Genomic DNA, 20864 nt, shown 5'->3' with positions numbered 1-20864 from the left:
ATTAGATCCTGTACGCAAAATTTAAACGCTAATTCTTTTGCACTAGAATTGAATAATCGAGTTGGGACCCATTAGGATTTTCCTATTTATGACATAATCAATGCTCGTGCCAAATTTCACGTTTTTATGACACCGGAAAGTGAGAAAATAACATTCCATACGTAAAATTTGGAGACTAATTTTTTTGCGCATAGTATTGAATAATCGAGTTGGGACCCATTAGCTTTTCCTATTTATGACATAATCAATGCTCCTGCCAAATTTCGAGTTTCTATGACACCGGGAAGTGAGAGAATTAGATTCCGTACGTAAAATTTGGACGCTAATTCTTTTGCGCATAGAATTGAATATTCAAGTTGGGACCAATTAACTTTTCCTATTTATGACATATTCAATGCTCGTGCCAAATTTTAAGTTTCTATGACATTGGAAAGTGAGAGATTTAGATTCTGTATGTAAAATTTCGACGGCATTTCTTTTTTGCGCTAGAATTGAATAATCGAGTTGGGACCTAATAACTTTTCCTATTTTGGAGATAATCTATGCTTGTGCCAAAATTCATGTTTCTACGACATCGGGAAGTTGGAGAACTTTTGGCGAGTCAGTCAGTCAATCAGTGAGTGAGTAAGGGCTTTCGTCTTTATATATATAGATGTGTGTCTGTAGGCGAGGTCTAGTGTGTGTGTGTGTGTACACACACTAATATACATTAGTGTGTATATCTATAGGTGGGGTCTAATGTGTGTATATATATATATATATATATATATATACATATATATATATATATATATATATATATATATATATATATATATATTTCGCATATATACACATTCCGAATAGATTCAGTAGCGCTGCTGATTAGAGGCACCTGATTGGGTCTTCGGCACCACGTGACTACACTGCGTGCACGCGGATTGCCTTAAGCAGCCGTGCACTACACACTACACTTAGGCAGCGTGCACAGACCCCCTTTAGGGTTAGTGCTAACCCTAAACCTAACCCTAACACTAAACCTAACCCTAAACCTTACCCTAACTCTAACCCTAAACCTAACCCTAAACCTTACCCTAACCCTATACCTAACCCTAACCCTAACCCTAAACCTAACCCTAAACCTAACCCTAACCCTAAACCTAACCCTAAACCTAACCCTAACCCTAAACCTAACACTAAACCTAAACCTAACCCTAAACCTAACTGTAACCCTAAACCTAACCCTAAACCTAACCCTAACCCTAAACCTAACCCTAAACCTAAACCTAAAACTAACCCTATACCTAACCCTAAACCTAGCCCTAACCCTAAAGGGGGGTCTGTGCACAGCTGCTTAAGTGTAGTGTGTAGTGCACGGCTGCTGAAGGCAATCCGCGTGCACGAAGTGTCGTCACGTGGTGCCGAAGAGCCAATCAGGTGGCTCTAATCTGCTGCGGTACTGAACCTATTCGGAATGTGTATATATGCCCGCCGCTCACAGCTGGGAGCATGACCCGCCCCATCTCTATCACGTGACCCGCCCCATACGCCGAGCAGTCCCATTTTACCCTGGTCCCGGAAGTGGAACTGCGATACAGGTATACTGTTTCCAGGGGGCCCTTCTGACTGTGACACTGGTTCCCACGTGCAGCAGGATGTTCCCCTCAGAACTTCCTGTTGGTGACACCGGCCCGCATGTGCAGCAGGTTATTAGGGGATCATCTGCTCTTCTGTCAGGTAACGTGTGAAGTGGGGTTGGCCATGTCTGGCTGCTGTGAGGGGCTCTGTTGTCATGGTGACCACTACACGTGGGACCACAACTCCAAGCAGGCCATAACATATCTCTGCACTCTCTCTGTATATAAACCCTGTATACTGTCCGTGTGATGTCCAGTATCAGCAGGCCGTCCATGTGATATACCCTGCATATCGCATGTCGCCTCCTGTATACGGGGACTGCTGGTACGGCGCTCAGTGTTTACGCAGCGGATTGCCCTGTCTTCAGCATTCGCACACCGCAAGAGCCGATTACAATCAATGGAGGGGGGCAGAATGTATGCAGGAACCCTGCGTGGTCGCTGCGCAGATACACGCACAGTCGATGAGCATTAGGGCATATTTTTTTGTGCATGCAGACACGGGGTACATCATTTGCGCACATAAACGCCGGAGCCGGTGAAATACTCCTTTCGGTTGTGCAAACACGCAGTAACGTCACTCTGGCCGGGCGTACGCAGTCAGCCATTTGTTTCAGTGGGGTTATCAGAAATGCCCAATTGGTTTTGCTGCTCTGTGATGTCCGCAGGCCCGTTGGATGTGAGTGGAGCGCTGGTTCAGTCGTCCTCCTTACTGTGGGGGGCTGCAGTAGCCCCGCAAAGAGGAGGAGGGACACAAGACCCCCACCCCTGGTCTTGAGTTATATATATATATTTTTTTCTCTCTGCCGTTGCTAGGCGATGCCACGGCTACCCACGGACGGGCTACCCGCGGACGGGCTACGGGTCGGACGGCTTCCATTGACTTCAATGGAGACCATCCGTGCGGAATCTGTGCAGAAGTAGAGCATGCTGGTCAGTTATCCTGTGGATAGGGGGGGCTATATTCTGTGCAGCCCCTCTACAGTCAGCGGGCGCATTCACAGGTGTGGGTTTTATTCTTCTTAGACTGGTGGTCCACGTGAACCCCCCGCCCCCCGTCAGCGTGTTCTGTTCTGGTGCGCTTCTCAGACCAAACCTCGCCTCTTCAAGTCAGCTAGGTCCTGAGAAAAAAACATAATGCCCGCGCCCGGCGCGTAACTGCCCTCCATTTGTTTCTTTTCACGCACCCACTGACTTTAGGGGAAGTTTTAAGTTATATCAGTTGAGGCCATCTTAGGCGGTTTCACAAAGCCAAGAGAATCGTGCGTCACAAAATGCACAAACCACACCGCATGCTAGGTGCACGCAAATGCGATGCGTTGCAAGGTTTCCCATTGAAAATGATGGGAAATACTCCGCAACCGTTCGCCGCGGCCGCCACCTGCGCCAGAGGATCGCTGCTTACCTGAAGTGATGCAAGGCAGGTTTTTACACACAAATGCATCACATTCACAGGGACATCGCATGTTGGTAGGGGTGATAGTGGGGCGAGTTTTCCGGTCCAATATCGCACTCGCCCGTGTGAAATAAGCCTTTCACTGACCAAAATCACAGTCGCCTGTGTGAACTAGCCCTAACTTATGGTTTACAGAGAGGGACTGGGGGGTAGGTGACATGGTCTTATGGCAGCCGGGATCTGCGCTGATAATCCCTGATAAGAGCGCTCCCAGTGGTACGTATTACTTACTGCGGTTTACAAATGGGGTCTTGAAATAAGAAAGAAAATATTTTTAAAAATTGTGTCTTCCGTGGTGGTGTTGTGTCATCGCTGCTGTCTTATTGGCTTCCCTTGTGTTTCATTCACTACAGAGCTTTCTGTACAATGTTTCATGATGAGGATGAGCTGGCGGCTTACGAGGACGAGCTGTACCGCGAAGAGTCTTCCAGTGATGACGGCCCTGACAGCGAGGTGGAAGCCTACCTCTATAGCCAGCTGCACTATTCCCAGAACCCCAGTGAGGACAACATAGAGGATCCGATGAAGGAGGACAACAAGAAGACCAACGGTCCCGACAACAAGTCTGTGATTGTGATCTCGGACAGCGATGACGTAAGGGCTTCAGACTCTTCCGCAGTGATGATCCTTTCCGACAGTCTGGAAGAGGACAGTGTATACCGGTCCAAGCTGAAGAGCAAAGTGTTGTCTGCTGTCCAACAACCGGAGCTCCAGTCAACTCCTAAAGCTTCACTTCTGGGGAAAAAGTCATCTAAACTTCAAGGGCCAAAGTCTGCAAGATCTGGCAAAAGTTACAAAGATGGCATAGTGCAGGAGGTTCTTGTGATCAGAGGAAGTTCAGATGATGAAGATGTTGAAGACCATGAAGAAGTGTTACTTTCATCCGATAGCGATCAAAGTGATGTGGAAAACTGGATGTTGTTGGGAAGAACAAAAGAGGATGGAGATGCCAGCATCCAGCTGAACCTCCAGGGCCACAGAAGTCCCAGCGAAGGTTTGTGAGAACTGCAATCCCTCTTAAGCTTGTCGTACATGTAGCAATAATTGCCAATAATATTACCATACACTTGTTAAGGGGTTACTCCAACAAGAGTCCCAATTTCGCAAACATCCACATAGAGGGGAATCTGGGGTCTATTGTCTCTGTTAAACTGTTGAAACCAGGTGGTGACTAGTGCAAAGAGAAGGAGAGGGGAAGGAGCTGGCCATGGCTGTCTCCATTGTAGTCCATGACAGCAATAAAGAGAGCGGTGGTCAGCTCGTCTTTGCCACCAGCCTGATTCTACAACTAAACAGTGGTCATGGGATACCCGTTCTCCCTCGCTACACCTTTCAGACATTTAGGATGTAGCCCACGGAGTACCCCTTTAACGTTCTGTGACATTGTGCCATGTCACTGAAATGATTTGCATTAGGCTTTTAATGACAGCACCAAATGGAGGTTGTTCCCTGCCTTCTGTTGGGTCAAGGACACTGAGAGGTTATATAATCTCGGCAGCGCTGGCTGTCAGTGCCAGGACACACTGATGTGGGAGTGGAAGCGGAAGCCGCTGCTCCGACCCCTGTGTAGTGTCTGGCGCTCGTAATTGCAGGCGCAGCTCTCATTGAAATCAATAGGAGCTGCGCTTGTCATTGCAGGCTGGGGGCCCATTGATTTGAATGAGAGCTGCGCCTGCAATCACGAGGCCTGGCCACTACATAGGAGTTGGAGCAGCAGCTTCCATACCCACCCCCATGTATCCTGGCACCGACCGCCGGCGCTGCCTAAAAACACCTTTGTTGGAAGTATTTGGACCTGCCCAAGTAGCTGCCTTGCCAATTTGTTCTCGAGAAGCCTTCTCCGCATGGGAGGCAGGAGCTGCTCGCGTAGGGTTGGCCATGACAAAAGGAGGAGGAGGGTCTTGCTCCTGATTTTTCTGTCTCTGATATAACGGCTTTGCTCCAATCTGCAGGCGGGCTTCTTGATGCTTTCTTCCCCTCGTTGTTTCCTCCAAACTGGACAAATAAATGGTTGCCTAGCCTCCTTGTGATTGTCAAGTAATGCAGAATTATTCTCTTAGCGGCCAGAGTTTGGGAATCTGTCTGTTTTCTATGTATACCCGCCCTTGTATTTAGTATCAGTAGACTAGTATATCAGTAAGTATGTTTTCTTGATATGTCCTTTTTCTGTGAGTGGTTTGTGATGGTAGTGCACAGACGCACAGGAGGATGAGGACCTTGATGTGGACTTGCAGCCCATCGTATTTTGGCACAAATATTAATGAATACCTTAGATTTAGGCCTCTTTCACACAGGCAACAGTGATATAGCATCTGTGTCCTGTGCGATATCGCAATTTTGTGTTACTACAAAGACGCGCTCTTTTGCCGGGATTTTCAGGTGGGTTTGAAATACCCCGAAAATAAGGCCTATCTGTATTTAAAGGGGTTGTCTCGCGGCAGCAAGTGGGGGTATACACTTCTGTATGGCCATATTAATGCACTTTGTAATGTACATCGTGCATTAAATATGAGCCATACAGAAGTTATTCACTTACCTGCTCCGTTGCTGGCGTCCCCGTCTCCATGGAGCCGTCTAATTCTGATGTCGTCTTGCTTTTTTAGACGCTTGCGCTGTGCGGTCTTCTCCCCTTCTCCTAGGTCCAGGCACGAGCGGCGTTCTGGCTTAGCCTCCTTCTACGCGTCATCGCGTAGCTCCGCCCCGTCACGTGTGCCAATTCCAGCCAATCAGGAGGCTGGAATCGGCAATGGACCGCACAGAGCCCACGGTGCACCATGGGAGAAGACCCGCGGTGCATCGTGGGTGAAGATCCCGGCGGCCATCTTGGTGAAGGAAGAAGGAAGACGTCGCAGAGCGGGAATTCGGGTAAGTAATAAAAATTTTTATTTTTTTTTAACATCCTTTGGGGTTGTCCTGCGCCGAACGGGGGGCCTATGGAAAAAAAAAACCCCGTTTCGGCGCGAGACAACCCCTTTAAAAAACCCAAAACATCCCCTAACAGGCACTGTGCGCTCCGCCACGTGTCTCCTTTGCAGCTGCGGCAGACTTGTTTGTAGTTTTCAGCAAACGCTTCCTGGTTTGGAGGTTCAAAATCTCTGCCTCCAGGAAACTCTGGCTGTTATTGGTTCTTGGGTGCCGTGGCTCAGCCAATCACTGCAGCGCGTGAAGAAGCAATCGCATTGAATGGCTGTAGTGATTGGCTGAGCCGGGATGGTAGTGCCAGTGTGGTTTCCTCTGGAGGTGCTAGACAACCCGCCGGGCTGAATTGTAGGTGGCGTCTTTAATAGGCTGTAATCCTACATGGTGCATCACATGTATCAGTTGGTCCGGCTCCCTTTGTATGCCTTATCCATGTGCAGGTATAATACTAAGCAGCCAATCCCTCCAATATGTGGTCGGTGTGAGACTTGTTGTTCATCAGTATTGTGCAATCTTCTCCATATTAACAATTTGGTCTGCATGCTGAGGGATGTGGTTCTGCACCCGCCTCGGTAGATTAGTATATCAGTAAGTATGGCTGCCAGCAGTGATTGTCTTGAATTGGAATATTTGGATCTGGCAGAACCAAAATATTAGAACCTCTCCAACTGCTAAATATCTGCCAGTACTTTCTCTGGATACTGGATGTGACCAACGTCCAACTGCCCTTGAGGGTTGATATGGGGCTTTGTCAGAATTTGCCTCTCCATCCCCATGCTGATAACTTGAGTTCCCCTGCATTGGGGAACAGTACTGACCCTGTAGAAGGGCGCGCTATTGCGGAAATATCAAAGGGGCTTCCAGAGCTCGATGGTGCAGAAGAGAAAACCAGCATCGTACCTTCCAGGATGGAACTATGAAGATGCCGGCCGCTTTGGGACTATGAGGATGCCGGCCGCTTTGGGACTGTGAGGATGCCGGCCGCTTTGGGACTGTGAGGATGCCGGCCGCTTTGGGACTGTGAGGATGCCGGCCGCTTTGGGACTGTGAGGATGCCGGCCGCTTTGGGACTGTGAGGATGCCGGCCGCTTTGGGACTGTGAGGATGCCGGCCGCTTTGGGACTGTGAGGATGCCGGCCGCTTTGGGACTGTGAGGATGCCGGCCGCTTTGGGACTGTACAATTTTTCTCAGGACCTAAAGGAATTGCTGGGAAAGGCACAGGCCGAATCCATATCCCATGCTTGAGTGTCGATCTCCACAGGTCTTTCTTCTGGGTAAAGAGAAAAGAATTTGGTAGTTTGAGGATTTTTTCTTTTTGCCGCAAAAAGGTCTAACTAAGGAAACCCCACCGGGATGCCTGCAGTATCAGGTATTTTTGTTTAGAGGCCATTCTCCAGGCAGAACCTTTTGACGACTGAAAAAGCCGGTGTAATATTTTCTTCTCTTTTGAGATGTACCGCTGATTTATTATTTTTTTTGCCCAAGAAGAAGTACCTTGTTGCCTCCATTTGGTGCCGTCGGCTGTTTTTCTCAGCCACTTCTCTGACCTTTGGATAGTGGCCGGCACTCGTAATTGCAGGCACAGCTTTCATTGAAGTCAACGGGACCCCGGCCTACAATTACAAGCGCAGTTCCCTTTGGTTTCCATGAGAGCTGTGCCTGCAATTACAAGGTCCGGCCACTACACGTGGAGCGGAGCAGCAGCTTCCACTCTACCCCCGGTGTATCCCGGCGAGCACTGCCTAAAAAACCTCTTTAACTACTATAATCCCGATAGATAAACCTTTTAGAATATTTATTGCATTGTGTTTGCCTTGTTTACTGGTCATGGTGACTTTTTGGTATGATTTTGAAGAGATGAGTTTGAGTACTGAAAAGTGCGTAACGTTAAAGGTTGTCCATCAAAACAAAGGTCAAGCTAGTTTATTGGTGGGAGTTTGAATACTGGGACCCCCAATGATCCCGAGAACAAGGGTCCCATAAGCGACTGTAAAGGATCTGCATCGCTGCTTCATTTCCGTGGGACTTGCAGAGATCGGTGAGCTCTTGAACTCGAGTATCTCCAGCAGTCGCTTTCAGATGAATGGAGAGGTAGCGCGTGCTTGGCCGGTGCTCCATTCATGCAGGGACCTTCTAGACCCCCACTTGTATTATCGGTAGGGGCCCAGCAGTCGGCCCCCCACTGATCAGCTAGTTATCCAATATCTTGTAAATAGGGGATAACTTTGCTTTGTGAGATGAACTCTTTCAGGATATTTATACATCCCTTGTCTATATGCCCTTTTAGGGTATGTGGATATTATAAATGGGGGGTTCTTTGCTTCGGACTGACCCCTCTAACAGTGGCTCGCTCTCTTGCAGTCCAGCCCCTTACATGTATTACATGGTCAGCCATATATTATGTGAGACCGTTACTTTAGGATATATATATATATATATATATATATATATATATAATATGTAACATTCTAATGAATACAGTGCATTATTCCAATCCTAGTAACTCCTTCCCGACATGCGATGTACATGTATGTTACATGTCACAGGGGAATGTATCGAGCAGGCTTTGGAGCTGAGCCCACAATATATGCGACAGCTGCCGTTAAACAACTAACACCCTCCTGCGATGACTGCGATCAGAAGCAGCTTTAATTCCATCCTTTTAACCCCTTAAATGCCATGGTCAGCTGAGAATGCTGCATCTAAGTGGTTAGACAGAAGACTGGGCTCCCTCTGTCACACCACCAATCCCACCTGCGACACAATATCGGGCCTCTGATGGGTTGCCATAGCTACCAGGGCCTAACAAAACTGCCATCTAAGTACACATATTACACCCTTCCAGAACCAGGGTCTAATAGGATAACTCTGGATGTAGCATTTGCAGCCTGGATGAAAACCGCCATCGTGGGGGTCCGAACTTAGTGCCCAGCTCTATGTCCATAGACAGTGAGTGCAGTGGGGGCCTCACATGCTCCGCTGCTATTCACTTGGGGACTTGAGGTTGTGCCATGCTCTTGATGCCTGGGTACCCGAGCGGAAGTAACCCACTTTATCATGAGTAAGTTGTGAAAATTTCTAAGCGTTATGTGAACTTGGTTTAAAAAGAGAGGTAAGGCCGCCTTCTCACAGGTTTGAAAGTCGCACGAGATCTGTGCGTTGCGAGATGCACAAATATGAACCCCATTCTTTTGAACGGCGTCATACACATGAGTGATGTCTTCCCTCGTGGCACCCCGATCACATCACGGCATGTTGCATCTTTCTGCATGCTGTCGCATCGCAGGGCACATTGTTTTCAAAGGGGCTGGCGGTAGCATCGCACCATGTGCTATATGCCCGCCATGGAGTAACTCTGCGGCGGAGGATCCCTACATCCCTGAAGTGATGCGTGGCTGTTTTCACATAAGAGAATTCCCACGGTGGGGAGCGCAATTTGAGGGGTGGAATTCACAGCCCGATATTACGCTCGCCCGTATGAAGTTAGCCCAAGTGCGCGGTACGGGAAGTATTGTGCGACTGCGGCTCATGTGATACATTTTATCATGCTGGGGCAATCGCTATATCCTCCACATATCACTACATTATTAGCAGAGGGATACGGCTTTATTTCGGGTCTGTCTGCTGCACTCTGCTCATTACAGGGGGGAAATATTGTAACCGGACGATATTTGTGGGAAGTCCCGTGTTGGTGCCAACCATCTTGTACTTTGCTGCAACGGGTCTGCGGTGGAACATCCGACCGGAAGTCCCAACGTAGATGTGATACCGGCCTTACCTTTGTTGCTATATAACACAACACAGCACCTCTATTTCTTCCAAAGTTGAATAAAGCTGTCCCTTATTATGCAAGGACGTTCCCTATACCAAAGTGTTGCCAGACGTCGGCCATACTGTACGGGTAACCAGTTTATGCCTCTATTACATTATTCATACAGAAATGGCATTATTTGATATTTCTGCTATTTTTCTCTGTCCCGTCATGGTACACATTGGCTGTATAACGCACCCAGACGTAATCTGCAGTACCTCGGCACATTATACCCCCCCCCCCCTCCTCCCCAACGATTCCAAGTAAAGCAAACGCTGTGATTACCAGATGTCTTTTTTTTTTTTGTTCCTTTTCTTTTAGTCTTTAGTTACAATCCTGGTTCCGTCTGGGAGCACTAATTCCAGTCCTCCCCCTGAGGCCGGCAGACACGCACTTGGCCAAGAACTATTAATGTTGTCCTATACTTGTCTTATCCTTCCCCACTAGTCCTCATTCTAGACATCTCGCCCGTGAAGGGAAGGGGAACTCCTGGGCCCGGCGTTGGCGCTACCAGTCCTGATTGCTCCACGTGGGTCAGTACACCCTATGCTACCCGTCAGACATACTAATGTCCGCTTACCCCCAATACCCTCCTTTATCTGCAGGAAAAGTATCGAGCGTGTAGAAAGTTTTATAACCTTTTATGTATGTGGTCTGAAAAGTTACCCGCTGACACATCTGTGTGATATTCTGTATATCGGGTCATCTACCCCCTCCGGGAATACTCGGATGTACCTAAATGTGTTGCTGGGATGCATTTTTCTAGCCTGCTGCATCTGATGATTGATGTGATGCAAATTCCAGACATGGCGTCTAACTGATTTCAAAGTTTTAAGGGTTAAAAGCTATTCTAGGTTAATAGAAAAGTCCCGGCAAAGCACTTCTATTTGGAGAGCTTTCCATTGGTATCCATAAGATTCACTGCTAGTTCAATTTCTATTAAGCCGGGTAGAGCAATGAATAATGAATGTCTAGCCATATTAATCATCTTGAGAAAGTACCCTTTGAACCGCTGGAAATCAGACTTTTTAATAATTCTGTCTGCTTGGTAGAAGAGGACTGAAACTATTATAAACCAATATTTTTGTTTGTTCCGGTGCTTGGCTGGGCGGCCATGCGGTGGGAGAGGCTGTAATAAAGGGGGGGGGGGGGCGGCTGCCGGACGCGGCTTTGTTCTTGGATCCTGATATGTGGTTGACTTATATATCATTTATTTTAGTTTATAAAAGGCTTTACATTTAGCAGGTTGTTCCCATAGTGAGAGTTCTCCCCACCGGGGGACATTTAACGCCTCCTTTTACATACATGGGGCAACTCGCAGCGTCCGTATTTTCGTTGGATGCCGCGTTCTTGACCATCATTACTATCATGAGTTGTTATAAAGTAGCAGCACTTTTACTCAATGCTGTTTTAGCCTGTCAACGAGGCCTTTTAGCCTTTTACTAATACTGTCTAATCAGAAAGGGCAAATTTAGACTAGACAGTCTTAAAATGCGCTAGACTTATCGCAGTGTCTCATGCTGGATGATAAATGTGCCAGACTGTCTGGTTCAACCGTTATACCACGTATATTAGCGGAGTTAGTTTATGCCGAAAGTCATGCCAGTTTTGGCGCATGATGTTGCATTTAGGCCACACCCCCTTTAGACGTAAGGAACCCCTCTTTTGCAGCAAAAGAAAAAAAAAATGTCTGAAAGTAAATGCAGCACAAAGCAGGCTCGCTTTCTGGCGCCAGAAAACGGATATGTTTAATGGTAAATCCACCCTGATTAACTGACCTGATAAACCAGGGATACATTACTGGTATACAAATGATGTCATCGGCGATACTATGAGCATTTCCATTTTCGTCTTCTAATTATGGATACCTTAATTTTTTTTGGGGGGGGGGGGAGAAGGTTGTAAATGCATCATGGTGTTCGACTTTTTCGTGCCTGATATTTACCAGCAAGCACTCTGTATTGTTCCTTGTCCAGTACTGTCTTGTATAGCTATAGATCCTGGCAGCTGCACACCATTGTATACATTATAGCACTCCATCACCATACATATACCACATTGGAATGTATTGTACCTTACAAGGAGGAAAGGGCGTGTCCTAATATGCTGATGGATCTAACTGCCCGTCCCACCCCCCACCCCCTTCATTTATACTACTGGTTAAAAGTTTTAGAACACCCTCAATTTTTCCAGTTGTTACTGATATTTACGTTTTTCTCCAATGTACTTTGAAATGAAAGCATAGAACAGATAAACACGTTAAAATTACTAAAAGTAATGAGTTAACTTTAGCAAACTAAATCAAAATTTTTTTCTGCTCTCCCAAGTCGCCCCCTGTAGCTGAAGGAACAGCTTTACACCATCAAGGCATTCTTTCTACAATTGCATTCAGATATTATTCAGGCATTTCTTCCTAACGCTGTTGCAGAAGTTCCCACAAATCTGCTGCACTTGTAGGTTGTTTTGTTTCACCCTTCTGTCCAGTTCCTCCCAAACAAACTCAGTGGGGGTTAAGTCTGGAGACTGTGCAAGACATTCCATTCTTTGGAGCCTACCGGCTGCTTCTTGCCTTAAGTAGTTCTGACATAACCTAGAAGTATGTTTTGGATCATCGTCTTGCTGTAATATAGACCCCTGACCAGCTAGGCGTACACCAGAGGGTATTGCATGGTCTATCAAAATGCTGTGGTACCTCTTTTTGTCCAGTGTGCCAGTCACCCTGTGCAAGTTACCAATTCAGGAAAGAGCCCCAAGCCATCAGGCTACCTCCTCCATATCTGACAGTTGGTGTCACACTCGGGGAACCAAGCTTTCACCTACTCAATGGCGTACAAAAGCCCTGCGTGATGTACCAGAGGTGTTAAATTTTCATTAATCAGTCCATAAGGGCTAATGCCCACGGCTGGATTTCTGTTGCATTTCACGCAGCGAAAATCCGCTGCGCCGTGCCGCAGCTATTAGGTTCTATTGCGCCTAATAGCTCAATGCTCACACCGCGGAATTCCGCAGCATGAAAGAAACTGCGGTATGCTGTAATTACCGCGGGAATACGCGCGGCTGGCTTCCATTGTAGTCAATGGAAGCCGTCCGTCACGCTATACTTCCACTGTAGCACAGTGGAAGTATCGCATTATTCCGGGTCCTCGCCGGCCGCGTCATCCCGCTCTGCCAGCGCGTCATGCGCTGTACTGCGCATGCACGCCGACTTGCCAGGTGGGATGCGCACAGCGGACCTGGAGAGGTGAGTATGGGCTCTTTTGGGGGCGCTGTGACGGACTCCGCTGCGATATTCCGTCACAGCCGTGGGCATGAGGCCTTAGTTGTTCTCTTACTGATACTCTCCCAGTCAAACCTGCAGATAGAAGTCTTCCCTCCACAGTTAAGATGAACACTTATTTTTTGCTGCATTGAGCTGTGCTTAAATATTTTGTGCTGTGAGGTGCAGAACACTCAAAAACGTCTCCTCTGATTATGTAGTTGCTTTTGGTCTGCAAGACTTTTCCCTATCTGTTCTCTCCAGTTTCCAAGTGCCTTTAGATTGTATAGGAAACTGTACTGACCGCCACCTTGGCTTTCTTTGCAATTTCTCTGTAGGACTGACCCACACTTCTATGGGGTTATGATGGTCTCTTTCTTTGTTAACTGCCTTTTTCTTACCATTATGACAGCAATGTGCTCTGTGCTGAAGAGCAAAACTGTCCAAATCCTGTCCTGAAGGACCTTGTAATGCAATCTGCCCCAGCACTGGTTATAGAGAATCAGAGGGTTTGAAAGTAATCTACAAACGTTGAGACACCTGTGGGAATAGTTTTCATCCAATTTCCAACCACAATTTGCTTTCATTACTGCAGAGCAGCTGTCCTTGCTGTGTACCCTGAAAAAAAGCCCTGTGTTCAGAATCCTAAATTCCAACTATTGTTCTAGTATTATTTTTATGTTTTTAAGGCTGCCTGTCCACATGCGTATTTTCATTGCGTTGCCCATGGCGATAATCCCGCCGCGGGGAACGCAGTGAAAGCTTCCCCCCTGTCCATGAGCGGAGAATCATAGCGATTCTCTGCTTGCGGCCAGCAAATCGCAGCATGCCGCGAATTGCCGTGATTCTCCACGGTCAGCCTATCTGTCAGATAGGCTCACCGCGGAGATCCGTCTTCGGCTCCTGCTCCCGTAGTGTACATAGTACAGAGGCAGCGTATTCAGATGGTGTCCTATAGTGCAGCCATAAGGAAGGTAAAGCTGCTTTGCTCCATTACTAGAGTTGCCCCTGATTGTAAGGGCAGTCATATAGGTAGTGGAAGAATATTTAGATATGGCCCCTAATGCAGTTCCATTATAGATTTATTAAAGGTACTTCAAATCTGGTGCAAATGAGAGATATTAGAAACCCTATTAAAAGAAACTTCTCAACCAAAAGTTTGGAGTTCCCCATGTCAGCCCCACGGGCTGGCATGGGGAACTCCAAACGTTTGGTTGAGAAGTTTCTTTTAATAGGGTTTCTAATATCTCTCATTTGCACCAGATTTGGAGTAATCTATAATGGAACTGCATTAGGGGCCATATCTAAATATTCTTCCACTACCTATATGACTGCCCCTCATGGATGGATGGATGGATGGCACAGAGGACAGATAGCAGGACTTCTGCATGAAGCCATTCTGTCTTTTATCAGCATCCGCCACATGTAAAGAGAATGCCTCTTCACACTTGTCTGGAATGTATATAATATACATAAGGGTAAGGTAGCTCTGGGCAATTAATCACATTCATTTAATTAATCATAATTTTGCTGAGCAAGAACTCAGGGGGGAGAACAGTATATGGAGGCTGTGATGGGGGGTGTTCATTGTACATGGCGGGGCTGGGATGACCGGGTGGGGGTGTAGAACCCGATTCTTCACGTGTATATAGCTATAATTCGTATCCCCTTCTTTCATATCCACAGTAGTTCTTTGATAAATACTGATTGTCAGAATTGTGTATTCCACTTCTGACAATAAAGAATTGCTGTGTATGTGGGGTTTTTTTGTGGCATTTTAACTTGTTTAGCAACAAAAACAAAAGAAATTTTAGATGTAATCGAAAAGAGATGAGGGGTAAAAAAAATCTGATTTTAGTTTCAAATTGCGCAGTCCTAGGGCAAAGTTATGAAAAACTCCATAAAAGTAATGTCATTGTTGCCCATAACAACCAATCGCCGATCATGGCACAGCTATCATTTTTCAAGCGCAATATTAGAAATGAAAGCTGTCCTGTGATTGGTTGTTGTGGGCAACAAAGATATCTTGTGAGTCGCCGCTGTCCAGATATGTCCATTGAGTTGAACGTATGGAAGGCCGTATGATCGTTCTATCCTCGCCGGTTGGCTACGGTGTTGTAAGCCGCGGCTCTGCATTGATCTCTATGAATATACATTAGTGGTAGACGCTGCTTTGTGATGGAATAATACAAGTGAGAAGGCTTCCCCTCCCTAGAAGTCTATTGTTGGCGTGGGCTGAGGGTGGGCGCTTCTGAGCCCCGGCTGATCCTGGTTCTTCTGGCTCCCGGCCGCCCTGGTGAAGTTCTTACTGCAGCTCTGGTCTGCGTTGTGTTGTACGTGAAGGGATTCCCCGCCGCCCTCTTATTCTTGCTCGTCTTCTGTCACGCTGCGTTTAGACGGAACGATTATCATTCAGAAAATCGTTCAAATGAGCGAAACTGAACGATAATCGGCGAAAGAGAATCCTACGCTTCCCATTCGTCGTTCAGTCTCAGCCGGCAAAAAAAAAAAAATCGTTAGTTTCTCGTTACATTAAAACACTGATCGTTAATAGGAATGTGAAACGCTGAATGAGAACTTCACGACTGCCAATGATAATCTGCTTGTCTAAACGGGCTGCACGACCGCGAATGAGCCTGTGATGACGGGCAGGCGAGAATCGGGAGGTTCTTAATAGGCGTTAGAAAAAAACAAACATAAGTGAACTGGTGGCGCTCTGAATGGGAAAATATTACAACTTTTTATAATATGCTCGCTGTATGGATTATTCCGCATTCTATAGATACCGATCCCCGCCGCTTTTTTTTTTAATGAAGTGTTGTCCGTAGTGACAATGTCACATGACTGTGGCAGCCAATTAAGCGTTAGGCCTCTTTTCCATTGTACAGCTTCGTCATAGGTGCCAAACAAAGGAAAGATGGAGGCACCAGAGCACGGCACGTGCCGAACAGACGCCATTGACTAGAATGGGGTTCGTCCAGCATCTGTCCAGTTGTTTGTTTTTTTTTAACAGAAAAAATGGCGCAGCATGCTTCACGGTTTCATCTGGAATTTTATGCCGCTTCTCTACAGATGTACAGGGGCCATTAGTGATGTTACCCAACGGGCCATGTTTTGCTTTCAGTACGGTTGATCTGTTCTGAAGTCCTCCAGGAGTATGGCTACTGCAGTTGGCAGGAAGTGGCAGCGTTGGAACTAAGCCCCCTTATGCCACGGGCAGATTTGAATTGTGGGACACCCACGTGGACGAGCTGCAGTTCAAGCCGCCCATAGGGAAGCATTGGGGCGTCCGCACTTCCAGTTAACACGTGCGGGGTTGATTTGCGGATGCCACTAATCGCTACTGTGCTATTGCATGAAAGCAGCGATCGATTAGTCAATGGAGGCGGAGCGGGCCGGAGATCACACTAACCAGGCAGTCATCTGCGGATGAATGACTGCCTGTTTATACGTGCAGATCGCTGTTTTGGTTTCTCTTTCTCCACAAACTAAATGTCGGACGATAATTAGTTTAACGTTCGTCGCTGGCAGTGCTCACGCAGTACTTGCGCAGTATAAATGCCCCTCATAGTTGGATTTGTCATATATTTTGCCCTTTAAAAGGCAATGGCCGTAATTTGTAACAAATCCGTATCAAAATCGGCATGTAAGACGTGAATTTGGATTTCGCCCCTTGGAGCCCTTGTCCCAACTAATCACCTTTTCTCAAAGCGGACCGACTTGTGATTGGCTGAAAGCTACAACTATCAGCGGTAGATGGAATATGATATTATGTGGCGCCCGCTCATTCCTTGTAGCGGTTCTTTATTCTAGCCAATGCAGATGGCCGCCATGGAGGGGAGTCTCCCTAAAGGGTGGGTGGACTTGGCTTTCTTATCTGAACAATCCCTTTAAATGCTAGAACAATTATATCCGCGTTGATTCTTCTCTTAAGCTGCTTTTACACAGAACAATCGTCGTTCGGATTCCAGCGAGAATCTTTATGATTAGCGTTCAGTGTAAATGCATGCCGCGACAAACAAGAATTGGTTCGCTTCTCGTTCGTCGTTCAGTTTCTGCGTGCAAAAAACGGAACGCCTTATCGATCCGTGTAAATAGACGGCTGTTCACTTAGGAACAACTACCTGCTTACTGTGAATGGAGACGGCCGGATCGATCCCCAACCGCTCCGCCTCCATTCAGTCAGCGAAGCTCCGTCCTGCGTACGGCAACGATTATCGCTGGGGCGAGCCGCGCCCAACAGATCGTCCCGTGTAAAAGCACCGTTAGTCTCTGCATGTAATATGTAGGCAGGCCCTAAAAAGTTGGTGTCACGCCAGAGGAAAAACGTGTATTTACACACATATGTGTCTCTGGATGCAGCCATGACCCCCTGACCCTGTATTCATAATAACCTATTATATTGTAACGTTTCTATGAAGACTATACATCTGCCCATATTTAGGAGTATTTTTTTAAAAAAAGTTTTATGTATTGGAGAAACTACTTTGAAAGAGAAAAAAAACAAAATTAATATATATATTTACACCCTGTCTCCCCGAAAATAAGACCTACCCTGAAAATAAGCCCTAAAATGATTTTTAAATAGTGTCCATGCAGCTGTACATGTTAATCTTTGGAACAAAAATTAATATAAATATAAGACCCTGTCTTATTTTCAGGGAAACTAATATATATATAATTTTTTTCATACATCTTCTCTTTCATATATATATATACACACACACACTTTTTTTCCCCGTTTCGGAGTTGTGTTCCAGGACGCGTCTCTGTCATTGGGAATCGCTGCGCACATGTCTTCACATTCGCTCCAGCTAGAATCCATTAGGGAGATCGGCGCTGGGAGGGTGTTGGAGGGGAGGCGTAGATTAATAATATAAGTTTTACTAAATGCTGCTGTTTTGTGTTTTTCGGTTTGGGTTTAACCCCTTTGTCGCCGTTCCCATAAACTGCCTGGGTAGCAATAAATTAGAAATTTCATTTAAATTGTAATTCCACTTTTGCACCAGGGATAACGTTGTTAAACCTGTTCTTTCCCTTGATAACACAGACTATCAAGCTTGATGTATTCAGTATGTCAATCAGCTTTTGATACAAAGGAGGTTCTTAAAATGGCTTATGCTTGGAAAACGGGTTTTTTTTCCCCGCACTGAATTAAATAGCTTAGAGGAACATTTCCGTCAGCGCTAAGAAATAAAATTCATCCTTTAAGGCTTATTTAAGCAAATGTGGCCGTTTATTGTGACTGGCATCATGTATAACGCTAAGAATAATATTGGCACTGCCACACTGCTCAAACAATCCAGATATATACTCACTAGGAGCCAGCGGCATTAATGTGGGGTGTTTGCTAAGCAAGCAGAGATCCTGAAGTTATTGGGTTAAACTTTGATTCACTTTTTAGAACGCAAATAATTGGCTTTATCTATATAAATCTGGAATATCCCTTTAAATGTATTTTAGGATAAACTGCACTTAAAGCGACCTTCCAGTTTGAGGACAGAATTGTTCCTGGGACTGTAGGGGATCTATACTTGTTTTTCACGGTCTGTCCAACCCATTGGTTGAGGTCCTGCTTTCGGACATCCAAGGTGGCCGACGCAGTCTTCAGACTACCTAATCCCTATAGTACATTGATGGTGTTAAACCATCGGTGCTCTATATATACTCTGATTGACCAGCACTGCTTGTATGATCGGCACCGGCTAATTAGAAGGCAGTGCACAGTGTATCTTGGACAGCTGAAAACCAGGGTTCGAACCGGCTGATTGGATGGACGGAAGAACAAGAGCAGGTAGTAATTTTGTCCCAAAACCACAGGATTCCTTTAAAGGCTTTTTCCAGGACTTAATACTTGATTGGCGGGAGGGGGGCTGCCATTTGGGATCCCCACCAATCAGCTGTTCCTTTGGCCCGCTGCCATTACAGACATAGCCGGAAGCAGACAGCTCTGTCAGCATTGCAGTGGCCCAGGTTGGTAGTGCAGGCATAGTACCCTTTGAATTCAATGGGAGCAGTACCTGCAATACCAACACGGGTTGTTGCCATATGGGCAGAGCTGTCTGCTTCTGTTCCTGTCCCGAGCGATGGCCCCCCCCCCCCCCCCCCCCCCCCCCCTGCCAGTCAAGTATTGATGACCTATCCTGAGGAAAAGTCATCAATAGTTAAGTCCTGGAAAACCCCATTAAAGAAGTTGTCCCATCAAGCTAGGGAATACAGAAAATGGCTATCTGCTCACATGAATGTTGTAGAAGGCGGTGCTCTGCTGAGGGTTCCCCTCTGTTGGCTAGAGGGAAAACGGGTTACAACTCTGTAAGATGTGGCGCGGCCAGGTGATATTGCGTCTCCCATGGATGTGTATCCTCTTAGTGTGACAGCCAGTTTTTGTTTTGGCTCTTTTTCATTCCTTTCTTCGAAGAGCCAAAACTTTATTATTTCCTTAAAGGGGTTGTCCCGCGGCAGCAAGTGGGTCTATACACTTCTGTATGGCCATATTAATGCACTTTGTAATGTACATTGTGCATTAATTATGAACCATACAGAAGTTATAAGAAGTTTTTCACTTACCTGCTCCGTTGCTAGCGTCCTCGTTTCCATGGAGCCGACTAATTTTCGGCGTCTAATGGCCAAATTAGCCGCGCTTGCGCAGTCCGGGTCTTCTTCTTTTCTCAATGGGGCCGCTTGTGCAGGATGCCGGCTCCGTGTAGCTCTGCCCCGTCACGTGCCGATTCCAGCCAATCAGGAGGCTGGAATCGGCAATGGACCGCACAGAAGCCCTGCGGTCCACCGAGGGAGAAGATCCTGGCGGCCATCTTCAGCTGGTAAGTAAGAAGTCACCGGAGCGCGGGGACTCAGGTAAGCACTCTCCGGTGTTCTTTTTTAACCCCTGCATCGGGGTTGTCTCGCGCCGAACGGGGGGGGGGGGGGGGGGAGGGGTTGAAAAAAAAAAACCCCGTTTCGGCGCGGGACAACCCCTTTAACATAGCTTCGTGTGGGCTTATATTTTTTAGGCCGAATTGCCTTTTCAGTGGCGCCGCTATTGCACCATGTAACGTATTGGGAAGGTTTAAAAATATTTTTGGGGAACCAAAGAATAGACCAATTCCACCATGCTTTTTGGGTTTCATTTTTACCATGTTAGCTGTGTGATAAGAATTTTTGTTAACTTTTTTATTTTTATTTTGCACATCACTACGATTTATGGTAATAGCAAAAACACCAAATATGTAGTTTACTAAGTAAAATAAAAAGAACACTTGAAGAATTGCAGTGTTACCATATTCTAGTGACTGAGTTGTGCGATGGCTTGTTTTAGCGGAGCGAGTTGTAGTTTTTTGTTGTTTTTTTTATTGGTATAATTTTGGCGCACATATGTCTTCTCCTTTTTTTTTTTTTATTAATACTTTTACTCCATTTTTTGGAAGGTACGGTAACCTGACAACCCCTTGGCTTGCTGTTTACGAGGGGGCACTTTTTTTTTTGTCTAACCGCTTAGATGCCGTGGTCGCTATTGACTGCTGCATCTAAGGGGTTAAGTGACCAGTATCAGACATTTCACCAGTCCTGGCCATGGCAAGCCGATGTCAACTGAGCCCACTCTATAAACTGGGTAAACATACAGTGGAGGACACTAAATGGGTATGGTGGGTAGACTTATTGAAGATGTTATAGGGACAACTGGCAATCAAAGAGGTAGAATTTCAGAGATGTTTGGTAGCCACTAATCTCTATCTATACACACAATTCTATCTATATAGGTATAGATATGTGTGTGATATGTATATAACATGCCTGTTTAGGCTAAT

The 20864-nt window shown here is 46.3% G+C and overlaps 1 protein-coding gene across 1 annotated transcript in view; it reads left to right on the top strand.

Annotated features, from left to right (window-relative positions):
- The first annotated feature begins 1593 nt into the window (after positions 1–1593).
- Positions 1594–20864, top strand: part of ZCCHC7 (zinc finger CCHC-type containing 7) — a 149425-nt gene continuing 130154 nt past the window's right edge. Inside the window, exons 1-2 of the mRNA XM_066604460.1 lie at positions 1594–1716; positions 3426–4066. Coding sequence (XP_066460557.1) covers positions 3439–4066 — 628 coding nt within the window. The 5' untranslated portion in view covers positions 1594–1716; positions 3426–3438. The remainder of the gene's footprint in view (positions 1717–3425; positions 4067–20864) is intronic.

Source organism: Eleutherodactylus coqui, chromosome 5 (assembly GCF_035609145.1).
Source record: "Eleutherodactylus coqui strain aEleCoq1 chromosome 5, aEleCoq1.hap1, whole genome shotgun sequence".
Classification (NCBI taxonomy): Eukaryota; Metazoa; Chordata; class Amphibia; order Anura; family Eleutherodactylidae; genus Eleutherodactylus; species Eleutherodactylus coqui.
Note: the sequence above shows the minus strand (reverse complement) of the source record. Positions and strands in the feature narration are given on the sequence as shown.